At 40.3% G+C, this 15289-nt stretch overlaps 1 protein-coding gene and 1 long non-coding RNA gene across 2 annotated transcripts in view; one reads left to right on the forward strand and one right to left on the reverse strand.

Moving 5' to 3' along the window:
- The first annotated feature begins 2286 nt into the window (after positions 1-2286).
- LOC114558704 (formin-like protein 13) overlaps positions 2287-15289 on the forward strand; it is a 34388-nt gene continuing 21385 nt past the window's right edge. The window contains exons 1-4 of the mRNA XM_028582860.1: positions 2287-2365; positions 2692-2854; positions 11121-11232; positions 12995-13085. Coding sequence (XP_028438661.1) covers positions 2306-2365; positions 2692-2854; positions 11121-11232; positions 12995-13085 — 426 coding nt within the window. The 5' untranslated portion in view covers positions 2287-2305. The remainder of the gene's footprint in view (positions 2366-2691; positions 2855-11120; positions 11233-12994; positions 13086-15289) is intronic.
- LOC114558706 (uncharacterized) overlaps positions 12485-15289 on the reverse strand; it is a 32356-nt gene continuing 29551 nt past the window's right edge. Inside the window, exon 4 of the long non-coding RNA XR_003692974.1 lies at positions 12485-13404. This is a non-coding gene — a long non-coding RNA (uncharacterized LOC114558706). The remainder of the gene's footprint in view (positions 13405-15289) is intronic.

A 15289-nucleotide genomic window follows, 5' to 3' on the forward strand; every position in this document is an offset into this window, starting at 1 on the left:
TTTTCATACTGGTGATCGTCTCTTTTTGAGCAGATGATGCAGCTTGTGAATCAGATCATTTATGGGAACATATTCAATGATCCTGAAGAGGATGATGCAGAAACATTTCAGCAGCCTCAAGCGTCACAAAATCTTCGGGAAGGTGTCTTGTTACTGCACAGAGGTGGCCTGGCATCATTAAAATGGGTGAAGTACGGATGTGTCCTTGTTATTGTAAAGCTGCTGTTAGAAAAACAGATAAACAAATGTGCAGCAAAGTTAGTGATGAGAAATGATTTATGGCCACATGTTCACACCCACATTCTCAGTTACAAATACATTTATTTATTTTTTAATCAGGACTGTGAATCTTAGCATGTTTTGAGTTTGTTTTATTCTCACACTGTAGAAGTGACAAACCAAAACCCCTCTCCAGACACATCTGACATATTCATTCACAAAAAACTTCAATGAACTAGTTAAAAAGTCTTAAAATGACATCTTCTCCTTCCCCCTCATTGAAAAGTCCTACATGAAAAGTCTCATACTAAAAAGTCAATTCTCAGTGTTGCATGTTTCACACGTGTAAAACTGCATACTGGACAGACTGATCTCATGAAGTGGCAATTCGTATGCCATTATTGGCGTGTTATCAAGACGCATACTCGCTGGGGGGGGTGGTGGTGGATGGGTCAAACAACACAGGACTTTCATTCATGCGGTGTCCCGCATGTGAAGTTTCCTTTCCACATTTGCTCTTTTCCTAAACCCAACTCTGTTCTTCTTCTCCTAATCCCAACCGGTTCTTCTTTTCCTAAACCCAACCCGAGTGGGACGTTTCCTAAACTCAACCGTAGCCTCGCAATAACAAGTAGCCTTGCGATAACACGTAGCCACACGCCACATGGCTTTAGAAAGTGGCGTGTATGTTTAAGCTGTGATGTTGCAGACTGCCGTCCGCTGTATACAGCGTAAACATACACGCGGATAGCTCAAAATGCGTACAGATAACACGCCACTTGGCTTTAGGAAAATGTTGTGTATGTTTACGCCAAGTCATGATGTCATGTTGCACTGGACCACAACTTTAGAGATTTAAGGTGGCCAGAGAGAAAAGATTCCCCCTTCAGCAGATGAATGTAAAAAAAACAGCCAAAAACAGCTAACCTGCAGAAACAGTATAGGTCTATATGACAGTCAGTATACAGTACAAACACTCGGTATGTCGTGTGTTCTTGGGACACAGCTCAGGTCCTGTTGTCGTGGCAGACATCGCCCTCTCCATTTTTGTTCCAGATATGAGGTCCAGCTCCACCTAGGTCAGCTAACACTGATCCCCTTCAGGGGACGAGGCCCTGCTGACGGCGAGGTGACATCCACGGTGCCCGTTTCCATCGTGATTCACCTGTCAGACGGCGACACCAGCGTACAGAAACCTCACAGCTCGGACACTTTCACCCTGATCACCCACAAAAATGAGTACCAGTGAGTGAGGATTATTAAGATGTGGGAACAGCGAGCAAGCGGTTAATGGATTCTGTCAATCACATTAGCCGTTTCTCTTCTAATTAATTCACAGCCTTGTAAGAGTGGGTAATTTCAGTCTCCTCTGCAATGCATTGAAAACATTTTATAATATTGTTGCACTTATGATGTAGCCTTGTTTGAGTAATAATGTCATAAATATAGGCCTCGAGGGTTAATTGCTAAAGTTATGTCAGCTAATGAGGGAAGTTAAATATTATGGATTTATTGCAGGTTCCGGGTGCCTGTCCCAGATCAAGCATCTCCCCCTGAGGCTGTCCAGAGGGAGCGAGATGCCTGGGTCCAGGCCATCGAAAAACTGTGCTCAGACTGGAAGAGGAAGTCAAAGGGCATACACATGTTTGTGGAAACAAAGGGTCCACAACATCTCAGCATAGCCAAAGACACGGAAGACACTGACACAGATCTCGAGTCAAGCGGTGGATTGGGTGGTATAAATAAATATCCTCCAGTCGATTATGAAAATCCCACTTCTGGCAGTGGAGACAATTCATCATGCGGTGACACGAGTCAAAGTCATCCCTCGGCCGGTTTTATCAAGCCTGTTCCTAAACCTCGCAGCATGAAGAACATTGCTGTTACCAAGCCTGATATTTTGCCTCCCGTGCCATCTCCAACCTCCCCCGGTGTCTTAGCCTCATCTTCTCCCACCTCCCCTCAACCCTCACCCTCCAAAGTCCCAGAAACTCCTAACCATGAATCGGGCTCGTCGGTTGTGAAAACGCCTGCACCGCCGATCATCCCTCCCCCCCCGCGCCCGCCTTTAGCCTTCAAATTCCCGATGCAGTTGGGAAAACCACGCACCAAGGCTTTCCACTGGGACCTAATCACCTCAGAGAAGGTAACACTTGTCAGTTAAAATGTCATTCATCAGAAGACACAAAATTACCCATATTTTTACATTCAGCTACGCAGCTTACAAAGTGTCTCATTAGTGGGAATTATTCATGTTTAAATGCAGTGTTTTATTATTGTGGAAGCCGCTGAAAGGTCAGTTTCAGCTTGGTTTTACTTTATTATTCCTCGCATTGCATCACTGCCGGGAATTATTCTTTGTTTTCTCTGTCAATTATTGCTTTCCCCCAGTGTTGCTCTTTTGTAATTTTGACATTGATTTCCTCATGTAATGGAGTTGTCTCACTCCTGAATTAATTTGTTTCTTGGCAGATTGCAAAATCATTTTGGGTACAAGAAAGCAGCAGGAGGATTGAAATCGACACGTCGCGCTTATATGAGCAATTTTCCGTGAAAGATCCGGGGACGTTTGGCGCGGCTGAGCCGACCAACACGCAGAATATTATGCTCAACCAGAAGATTGCACACAACTTCAGTGAGTAGCTCAACAATGTGTTTGGGAGTGTTGAGGTGAAACTGCTTTTGAATATTGCCCGTTGCAATAGATAATTTGCAGCGTTTTATGATGGAGATTAAATTTTCCCAGAAAAATAATGAGGGCAATTTTCACGTTGCAAAGAAAAGGCATTCTTCTGGATTAAGTCAAATAAAGGAGTTTATTCTGTCAGTAAATTAGAAGGGCTGGTGTGAAATAAAACCAGCAGAGGGAAGCACCACAAAGAGTATCCAGGATCTCTGCAGAAGCAGTGTTAATGGTGTACTCAAATTAGAATTTTAAACACCCAATTAAAAGCAAGCTGACCTGGAATCTCTTTAAATGAAGGTCTTATAACTGCTGCCATTTTGCTCTTTAAAAACTGATGGTTGAGACGGTTATGATGTCACAGCTGCTGTAAGGGCAGAGGATGTACCTCCTATGTGTCTGCAGGGGGCAGTGTGTGACCAGTCCTGCAGTGCCACAACTGCCCATGCAATCTGCAGAGCTATTGTGAAGTGGAACATATTCTATATCCCATCTAATGGCTTTTCACTTTTGATTAACTGAGTGTACGTGGCTTGTATGTGTTAAGAGCCAAGCCAGGGAAGAACATCTCCAAAGCTCCAACAGGCACAGACACTGTGAGGCGATACAGATGTGGTGGTGGTGGTGGTGGTGGGCTGCTAAATGCAATCAGTGAGAGCGTGCAGACCGGCGACATAATTAGAGTTCACAAGTTCATAAAATATGGATAGGGGATCTGAGGGGACAACGACAGCGATTTCCTGTCTTGATACAGAATACCCCAGCATTCGGAGTTTGTGCTCCTCCCTGACCTGGAAACTTTGGTTGTGTCAGGAACAGGAGCTGAGCGACGGCAGCCTGCAGGCAACCTGAGGCCATGCATCTTTTGTTTGCGAGCTTTAGAAAAATGTAGACATTTGAAGAACAAGGGAAACTCTGTCTCTCCAACTCTCTCCTAACACTGATATGCATAGAAAGTGACATCTAAGCAGCGGTGGTGGAAGTATTCAGATCCTTTTCCTTTAGTAAAAGGAACAATACTTCAGTCACAATAATAATAATGGAAATAATAATACATTGGATTTATATAGTCATTTTTTTCCTCAAAGACGCTTTACATAGGATACAAATAAAAGCAAGGAGTAAACATTTGAATAAAGACAATAAGAGTAAAATTGCAAGACAACAAATATAAACATGGGCCGGGGGTCTGAAGAGGTGGGTTTTGAGGGCCTTTTTGAATGCTGACAGTGTGGGAGCACTGTGCTTCGGGAGTGAGTAATCTCGCACTGCCAGCTCCATCTCCACAGCGCTGTGGAGTAAGACCTGGCTACACCGCCCATACATTCAAAAAAAGGTCAGAAAAAAGGGCTTGGGGTTGTTCGCATTTCTTTAAACCAATCACAATCGTCTTGGGTGGAGCTAAGCTCCGGACGCAGCGACTGTGGCTCTGTAAATAGTCTCGGGAAGGAACTTGTTTTGGTGGAACATTTGCACTCCGCAGAAGAAAACGCCACATACAATATTAAAAGAAGTTCACTGTTCACAGTAACATGGGCTATGTAAATTAGCTGGATACATGGTTAAACCTCATTTGCTCTTACCAGTGTGTACTTTGTCCACAGCAATCCAACCAATCGGTCCCAAAACGTCCCAGTTAGAGAGTAAATCATGTAAACAATCTTCACAATCATTCCCCGAAAGAACCAAGCAGGCCTGTCTTGTTGCACGATCCAGCTTTTCTTCATAACTTGCCATTTTCAGCGTGTAGCTCGTTAACTCGAAGAGCAACACACGAAGAGCGGAAGCGTTGGGACATCCAGCGCGTGGATGTAGGACAATTATGGCATCAGCCGACCGGAGGCTTCTGGATGGGGGGGGGCGTCAGTCAGACTGATCTCAATAAGTGGCGTATGTATGACACGCCAATTTGTATGCCATTTTGGTGTGTTATGAAGACGCATAATTGCTTTTTAGAGTATTTATCAACGCTGTTTGGCCTCCACTGACTTACATTACCTTGTGATTGCGTGTCAATTTACGCCGTAGCAAGTAGTATGAAAGGGCGAAAATCCGCGTAGGGCGGTTGGTCGGGGGATGGGTCAAACAACACAGGACTTTCACCCAGGAGACCGGGGATCGTGTCCCGTTTCCTAAACCCAACTGTCCCTTTCTTCTTTTCCTAAACCCAACCCCGTTATCGTTTTCCGAAACCCAACTGTCTGATTATGTCTGCGTCTTGATAACGGCGTAGACATAGCTCAAAATGCGTACAAAATGCAATAAAAGATGCACAGATATCAACTTTCTAGGCTGATTCCGATTTTCTTTGAGTTAGGCCAAGCGATACCGATTTTAGCCAATTCCGATTACATTTTTTCTAATCACTACACAGCACACACACATATTTATTTTCTATCTTTTCTTTAATAAAACATTTTGCATAAAACATAGAACATTTTTTGAACAGATAATGAATGGATCACTATAAAATAGAACTATATAAATTACTTCCTATGTGGGAAATTCACACACATCTAAAGTGCAATGTTAGAACCATTTCCTTCTTTTCACATCCAATATCCAACTAAAAAAAATTTGATTTTGGTTTTGGTGAGAGCTTTTTAAAAGAACAGAATCAGACCAAAGGTGATAACTGTGTTTTCACCTCAGGATTCAGATTCCATAGCCTTATATGAAAAAAAAATTGTAATAGGACTTCTTTCTCTCCTACTTACTCACACTCCCTCTCTCTCACACACACACACACACACACACACACCCTTGTTTGCATGTTTATCACCACAAACTTGCCTAAATTTGTGCTATTTATTCAGCTCATATCTCATTCTGTGCCACACTATTTATTCATCTGATTCCATTACACTGGGAGCCATTATGCACGTGAAATCGCTGCAGTTTTTTTTTTTGTTTGTTTTTTTAAACAAAGATAGCAACAGCTCAGCAGACACCACCTCAGACTCCACCTCGAACACATGATATCGCAAGTAGGTGATCAATAATTAACACACAAACTTAGAACTGTTGATTAGCGTCACACACAAAGCTGGAACTCTTACGGGGTCCACAGCGACTTTAACATTTTGTTACTTGCAGTTACACAGTGAGGCAGATGGAGTTAGACAGCTTGAGCAGGTGGTTGTATTATTGTTGTACGGCGGTTTTAGAGTGCTTTCCTCTGGTAATCAGCTTGATCCTTGTGGGCAAGCTGCGTTGTGATACCATAGGACAATGCTGTAATGATCAATAGTATTTTAAGGGCTCTCCAGGAATCCAAAATACTTTTGACAACAAGATTGTAGCTTGTATTGATTTTTTTTTATTATTACTACATTCTTTAAAAGAAATACCCACAGAGCAGATGAAAGACAGAACTACTACTAAGTTTGTGTATGGATGTGGTGGGATTCTGAAACGCTAATGACAGCTCTTCTCTGCATGCAACCACAACGTTCAAATCAGTAACTTTTGATAAAGTGATGAAATATCTTCTGCAATATGTCCGTACACCCCCTTTTTTATAATTAAGACCCTTTAAGTAACCAATTTAACATACCAATACAATATTAAAATACTTACTGTAAGTAAAATTACAGAAGAAGATAAAGCAAGATACTTAAAGTACTTACTCTGTAGAAAAATGTCCCCTGTGGCTGATACATTATACGATTTTACATTATAAAATGTAATACTGATGCCTCAATGCATATGCGGTATTTTACTGTTGCAACTGGTCTAAGTGGAGTTGCTTTTAACTACTACTACTACTGTTAAGTAGTCCAGTTGTTTCCAACCTAGGAGTCAGGTCTACGTTGTCTTTTTGGTGGAACTGTTAACGACTCATGGACATCTACAATGCAACAAGGGACCTCAACTAGACCCATGACTCTTTTGTAAGCCAAAACAAGCCAATGTAGTATAAGCCTATGACAATGTTTTTTAATATAAAATCTTAAAGATATAATGTGTAGTGAGTATCGATTACTGTTTGACAACACACAGCATGCAAAGTTGGCCCCTTTGAGAGAGAGAGAGAGAGAGAGAGAGAGAGAGAGAGAGAGAGAGAAAGCACCAGTGGCCGAGCGAGCTAGAGAGTGAATACAAACAGGGAGTGCCGAACAAAGCAGTGAATCAGAACCATACAATTATAAGTTTGTATTTAGTAAGTTCTATACTGATTGTTTAATGGCGGTTACGATCCTAAAGTACAAATAAACACAAAGGATTGTGCGTGTATGCAGAGCTTCATCCGGTCTGTGTGTGTGTGTGTGTGTGTGTGTGTGTGTGTGTATGAGACGCTGAGCATCGTGACAAAGCCAGGGAATAAGAACGGGCTGCACAGGCTGCAACGCTGTTATTGGCGGGTGGAGGGTTACACACCCACGTGGGGCCCAAAGTCAGAAAAATAAGAACATACAGGCAGAGAGCAGGGTCTCTGCAGATACAGACACTACCACACTCGTCTAGTAATTATAAGTGATAATTAAGTTTTATTTTTTTGTAATATATATATATATATATATATATATATATATAAAATATGCAATACAATATGCATATTATTCAACTAGTAACCTAGTAAATATAGTTGTCAAAAATGTAGTGAATTAAAAAACACAATATTTCCCCGCTCACAAGTTGAGGAGTAGAAATTTAAAGTAGCACAACATGTAAATACTCAAGTCTAAAGTACAAAAGTGTACTAAAGTTCAGTACTTGAGTGAATATTTCCACCACTGGGTGAGACCCATTGTGGTTTTGTATGATCATAGTACATTTCGGTTTAGAAGGTGTGTCTGACTAATGTGGTTATTTACCTTTAGAGCCCCGGTGCCTGCTGCCTATTTAACGACTGGAAATGTCGCACTGCTAATTAAAAGTACACCTGTGGCTTCCTGCGCCCAGTGGGATACGCTCTCCATCTCCATACTCTACTTAGTCAGGGCAATGCCCAGTTTGTCTAAGTGCCAATCAACAAAAGGGCTTGATTTGCAATGATTATTTTTTATTTTAGGCCAGACCCTTAACTTTCACTCCCGAGGACAATGGTAGCACTCAACATTGTTTTTTTTGTTTTTTTTATATTTGATGTTGTTATCCCTCATTTGAAAATGTGACACAAAAGCCTGTGTCTGTCCTGGTGAGGGAATTACTGACTCCGGTCTTAAATGTCAAGGATTTAGAGACGTGTTGATTACAGCTTTGTACCTCCAAACTACTTAACATTCAACATGATTATTTTATTTACTTTGTCATGAGTAGGTATTCAATCAGTTTAATTATTTGGGATTTAGTAATAGAAAAACCAGACTCCTATTTTGGATGGGAAATGTTGGAACTCAACCATTATGGACAGTTAAAGGAATAGTTTGACATCTTGGAAAACAAATGAGCTCATCCGCTTCTTTTGCCGAGAGTGAGATGAGAAGATTGATACCACTCTCAAAGTGTGAAGCTGGAGCCAGCATTTGCATAGCTTAGCTTAGCATGAAGAGTTAAGTAACAGGATTCTTCAAGTTAAATTTAAAACTTTTTAATACCTCCTGGGACGAAATTTAATGCCAACTTCACGGCCATATAATGGAAAAACAGTGTGGATTTTAGGCCCGAGAAAATAATTATTTACCATGTAACGTTATAAAACATTTTATTATAATACTCCACAATCATATTTAATTCCCAATAGCTTTGTAAGGTGCGTTTGTACTATGTATAATAAAACATGTGTTGCATTTAGACAGGGCCGGATTGGGACTCATTTTCAGCCCTGGATTTTCATGCCTTAGACCGGCCCACTTTACTTCACGAATGACTATATTAAAAAAATTAATCAAAACCTTAGTATACAAGTCTGCAATAGCGCCCTGTCCCCTACATCCTTGTAATTTGTGTATTTTGTAAAATATCACTATTTCCAAGTGTTGCCTCACAATGTAGATTTATTAGAAAAGTTAACATCTTAACAACAACCCAATGATGTTGAACAATATCAGAATCTGTTTCTGTGCAAATAAGTAATCACAGATTAAATAAACAACAAGATACATTGTATAGCACTTTCTAATGACACCATAATCTATTTTTTCCTTTGAATATTTCATACAACTTTCATAATGGGTCACAAGTAATATTTGGTCATAAAAGTGATTATATTGTAGCTAATCTGATCATGTTTGCTTGTTCACACACTGTGATACAACAGCTTACAGTAGATGTGCCATCCACACTGACAGCAGCTATCCCTAATGCACACTACTGGCTCTGCTTCTGACACTAAATCACATTTTATAAATTGTCATAATTCTCAGCACAAATCTCTCCTTTTTACAAAGCTTTCTGATCAAGTCAAGTCAGTGTCATTATGGTAGTGCCGAATCATCTGGCATCATTAATTATCCCAGGGCATTTTTCATATAGAGCAGGTCAACACCACACTTATTAATTCTTATAATACTCAGTCAATGATCAACCCTACCTGCCCAAACTGGAGTTCTGGGCTCATATAGCTGCTGCTTGGTAACCTTACTGGCTCTTCATTGTCACTGTTAGCAGCAAACAGGACTAGTAGGCCTACTAGCTGCTGCTGAGGAGCTACAAGAACAAGTTTGATTCATGAACATAAACGCTGGTTTGCAGTCACTTCTCCTAACTAACTTAGCTTACCCGTCTCAATGTCTTCATTTGGCGTTTTGCTAAAAATAGAAAAAGTTCATCTGGCCGCAACATTCATCTGGAGCTCTACTTTTTAAATTGTCGCTTTTTCAGTGCCGTTTCGCGCTTTATATTACCCGTTTAAAACAGCTTCTTTTTGCTCGCGGTGGCATCCTCCAACAAGCACCAGTGACTTGTGTACGATGACGGTTTGTTGTTTTTTTAGCAAGGTGCTGCCGTCGGAGGACTCCGAACATAAATAGGTCATCATTAACCTCGCACTCGCAACCATCATTGCGAGTGCAGGCAGCATAGGGACAGCATCTATAATATTCAACTATGATTTCAACCCAGTGTCATACCTGAACACCGGCCCTCACAACCAAACAACCAGACCGGCCCACCGGGAATTCTCCCGGTGCTCCCGATTAGCCAATCCGGGCCTGCATTTACAGCTCTTATGCTCTGAAACTAAAAATACTAAATAAATAGGATAATAAAAAATAAAACGCGTGCATGTGAGGTGCTAGATAATATATAATATAATATACTAATGTAAATGTCAATTGCTTCAGTGATTGTTTCATCCCGTTCTGCTTTTGCGTCTAAGATTTTGTTACCTTGTTACAAAATTTCGCCTACAAACACCTCTCAAAGTCACTTAGTAATATATCGTTTGCTTTGATTTGTACAAAAACCAATGTGTAAAACCAATAACTGTCGTTTTCCCATTTTGGTTTTTGAACAGATTGAACTGTTGAGATGTGGTAATTAGTGAGCTTTAGAGGAGCTGGTATGCAGATTTTGTTACCTTTGGACAGCGCTAGCGAGCTGTTTTTCCATTTTAAGTCCTTATGCTAAGCTAACTAGCCAATGGCTGTAGCTTCATATTATAATATGGAAAAGTAATGCCCACCAAGGGCTGTCGTGAGGTGCTGATCACTGGAAGTAGACTTGAGAGTAAGAAAAAAGGGATGCACACTCTGGCTCCATATGCATGTGGAGCCAGAGTGCGCGACACTTCATATTCAAACAGACAGTAACGTCAATTGGACTAAAAAAATTGACTAGAAAACTTAATACTCAGAGTATTCCTTTTGCATGTCTTACCCCGTATTTTCAACATTTGAAATTAAAGGGCAAATGTTTGCTGTGCGAGAAATGCAAATCTGATCACAAGTTAGTTGACAACATCACACTTTAATAAAAGAGAATTGGACGTGACTTCCAAACCAATGCATACACATACATGCCTACATACATGTCTGAAATTCCTGAAGCTGGCTCCTAATAAATGCTTCTCACAGCTCGTGAATTATGCAGAGGCATTTTCTATGAAACGCACAAAAAAAAAAAAAAAAAAAAAAGAAATCACATCAGACTTGATAGAATGCAAATTTGTGCATTTCCCTTAGGCATTTGGGGGAAAGTAATTAAGCAAAGGACCCTTTGTCTTCAGAATGCTTTTTGAGTCATTTCATCGCAGGATAAGAAGACTATCTGTCAAGAGAAAAGCTTTCATGTACCATTGAGTGTGTTGACTTTTTTTGATCTATTGTTCTTCCAGACATTTTCCTCAAAAGTTTTCCAGTGAAACCGGGCGAGCTGAAGGACAAACTGTTCATCGTTAATGAGGAAGATGGAGGCCTGTCTGATGAGCACATCACCTCTCTGAGGAGGTATGACTTTGTGCCAAAAAAAAAAAAAAAAAAAACACACTGATTTGTATTCATTCCTGATACGGTCACAACTGAAGCCGAGAGGTGAATGGCTTTTTGCGCCTGAATTCATGAGCTGTTGATGTGTGTTTTTATTGGCAGGGAAGAAAATCTTTGAAAATCTAGCATTTTAGCAGATCATCAACTACAGTAAGGATGCGAGTGCATGGTACAATCAGGACAATGTGAAACCACGGCCAGTTCATGTGATGCCGACACGTGGTTTACACAACGGTCTTTTTTTTCCAAATACTAAAGAGCAGATGCCAGAACCTTTTTACCAGAGCAGCTTACTAATAAAACTTTTATATCTGGTTATTTGTGGAGATGGAAAACTATTGACATGCCCCTGGGAATGTGAACTAGAAATGGGTAAAATGCTTCCTAACTCTTAACTGCAGTTTACTCAGTGGCTTTGAATGCTGACCTCCTGAGAGGCGCAAGTGATCTAATGTACTGTGTGGAGGATTTTATTTATTCTACGACAACATAATATATATTTGAATGCGCTGTGGTGTAGGCCTGAGGAATACAATTTTGAAAGAACCATTCCCAACAGGTGCTGCAATATTAATGGCCGGTGCTACTCCAGTGGCAGCCTGGCTCATGAAAAAGTGAAAGCCTTTGGTTTGAGGTCACAACGCACCGAAATGACAGACGGAGGAAGTCCAATTTAAGATGAGCGAGGTTCAAATTCAGTGCAAAGCAGTAAATGGCTGTGCCCATCAACGTCTTGCTGTTTATAGAAGCTGACGAGACGAGGACCATCAGCGCTACTTGACTTTTTAATCACTCGCCGTACTCCGGGCCACTGGAAATCAATGTAATGGCATCAGTCCAAGGGAGGGAGCTAAACACCATGTATAGCATGAAGAGGCAAAGGTCAAAATGGGAAAGCATGTGTGAGGGAAAAAGAAATATGGCCACATGCATTTTTAAAATGAATCTATAGGTATGTTTTTTCTTCTTTTTTTCTGTCGAATATATAAGGACTTTATGTGTTTTGGATTATAAAGAAACAAATGTGGCTTTTCTAATACGTAAAAAAATAAATAAAAATGAACCGTATAAATTAGTATTAATCAGCCTATATTTATATTTTCAACATAGCATGCAAATAAATAAACTTTATAAATAGAGAATGAGCTCAATTTTGGAGACTAGGCTGTGCCGACTGGCGATCGTATTTCAACAATGAAGGGAGGATCGACAATGGTTTTTCCTCGCTGATATTAAGGCGATTTGACTAACTTACTATCAGAACTAAAATGTTATAAAATAGTTGGTCCTACTGTGCACTTAGAGACGTTTCTGATGGAGCGCCATGTCCGCCCGCTGAGCCCCGTTAATCGGCACGAGCAACGAGTGATTTTTAAATCCTTAAATTACAAAGCAGTTTTCCATCTCTTTTCCATGAATCTGACACCCCCCCATCTCCGTTCTCCATATAAGCTCACCAAAACATTTCTCTGCACTTCATAAGAGTAGTTAACATTATGGATGAGATTTGGATTGTGATATTAAAGATAAGATAACGTTAAACGGAACACGACGCTGTGATATTGTCGCACCGAGAGCACAGACTTTTGAAAGGGAGCCGTTGTTTGAGTAGAGGAGTCATTGCTATTATATCGATTTTTTTATTGTTTAAATAAAAAAAAACAACACTACTATGGCATCTTACAACAACAGTGATATTGTTGTTTGTTTTTTAATGTTCAAGGTACGTCCCCACGTTGGATGATGTGGAAATGTACAAATCTCACAAGGGACCTGTGACAGAGCTGCATATTGTGGATCAATACATGCTGGAGGTATGCTTTTTAGTTCCCCACATTCACTAGAATTATGATTACCAGAATTAAGATGGTAATTTCCTTTGAATTTTGCTTGTGACAGCATGAACCAAGCTGAATCTAACGCAGCTCATGTAGCACTTTCTTTAGGAAGGGCATGTTGAGTCGACATTCACCTGCCTCCTCATTCACACACTGTGGGTGTCATGACAAGCTCATTCCATTCATCTAGTTATCACCTCCCAGCATGCCTGGCAGATCTCTGGCCTGTGTGTGGTTAGCCAAAGGTTGCAGAAGGGGCAACAGATGAACAGCAGGATCAGCCCACACTGCCTTTCTGGAAGAATTGACACCAGTCATTAGGATTTCATATGTAAGAGACAGGGTGGCATCGACTATGGAAACCTCATGTACTTTCAAGCCTCCTGTGCTAGACTGCAGTCAGCCTGAACGCCACTAAATAGACAACATAATTAGCCTTCTTTACTGCTGCAAATTAAAACAGGTATTCAAATATTGCACTTAATATAAGATGAAATTGCAATTATATGAAACTCCTAAGATTAGAGGTGAATGCTCTCTCTAAGTTTTTTTTTTTTCTTTCCAAAATCTAATGTTCTGCAATTTCCGCATATTCTCCCCCTAAAACCTATTCAATTATTAAAGAAAATGAAAGGGCTGACACATTCTTAATGAATTATCACAGTTTCACAATTTTCAGCATCATTAGTGGAGTGTCCTCCACATGACATATAGGATTGTGTCTGTCCCACACTGTGTGGTCCCCTTACATGCATATTACCAACGTGTCTGCTAGGGCTTTGCTTTAGCGCTTTTTAGCCACGCTACCGGCATGGCTCTACTAATGTCGGTTGCAATGCTGGTCTGACAGTTGATCTGTTGGTTGATCGGCCACTTTGGTCCAGACTAAAATATCTCAACCGGGTGTCGATTTCTGGAAAGAGACATTGCTGTCGAGTTTTTCAAAAGTTTTTTTTTTTTTTTTTTGCCGTTTTGAGCGCCACAAGCCGAGGGCCATCTAGTTCCAATATATCCGAGAGAAGGCAGACATCTCTACAGCCAAAATCTCCGACACTGGGAAACTCACACCCGTGCTATCTAGATCAGGGGTCTTCAACGTTTGTTAAGCTAAGGACCCCTTTAGTGAAAGAGAGATAGAGCAGGGACCCCCCTACTACATGTATTGCATAAAATGAAGTTGCATCTTAAACTGGGCCTACAATAACATGTAGGGTGGCCTGAAGCCTATATACATCTATATACATATCTTTTTGTATGAAATACTAAGGTATTAAAATAGCCTAATGATTGTTGGCATAATTTTATAAATCACGTTTTAATGTTAAACATACAGGCACAGTGAATCCTTGGGATTAACTGTATCTGTGGATGGCCTTAGTGTCTACCTTACCTATAGGCCAGTAAGCAATGGGGATTTATATTTGCTAATATGTTTGCTACATGTTTAGACTTTTTAATTTTAAAAAAAATTTAGAAAATTAACAATAATTTGGATTATTGACTCTGAGGACCCCCTATGGGTCCCGTTCGCCCTGTTGAAGATCTCTGATCTAGATTGATAAATAGCACTACAGGTACGAGGAAAAATATGTATTTTTATTTATGGTGAACTGTCCCTTTAAGTTTTTTTTTCCATTAGATTATTGAAAATGATTCAACAGTTGTGAATAATTACTTTCCTCTCAGGATGTCTGTGGAGGACACAAGAGTGGCATATGAGAACAAACGTTACCATTAAAGAAAACTAAAAGCATATTAGTGTTGAAGCACTGACCTTTTCCCTAAGATAAATCAAATCCTTATAATGCTTCCCTCAGAGTATCACACTTCACTGTATCTGAGGTCTTTGTATGTTCTTACATAAATTATGCCGGTCATGTTTTCTCTCGCAACTTAAATCCTGTGCTGTGCCAAAGAGCATTCCTTTTTAAATCTCAGATATCAGACTTGAGATTTTCTGATTACGGATGTGAGTTAAAGTCAGCAATATAACTGAGAATGTGACTACTTTAAACTCAGTGACTAACCTGTGAACACACTTTTAGCCCAGGAGAAATCATTTTTTTCCAGATTGTTACCTTGGCATGGAATCGGTGTTATCTGTTAACCTTGCATTAGAAGTTTGTTAGAAAATGTGATAAGACAGGCACACTGTGCTCGAGAATGTGGAGGATGACATT

This window comes from Perca flavescens, chromosome 7 (assembly GCF_004354835.1).
Source record: "Perca flavescens isolate YP-PL-M2 chromosome 7, PFLA_1.0, whole genome shotgun sequence".
In the NCBI taxonomy this organism is placed as follows: domain Eukaryota; kingdom Metazoa; phylum Chordata; class Actinopteri; order Perciformes; family Percidae; genus Perca; species Perca flavescens.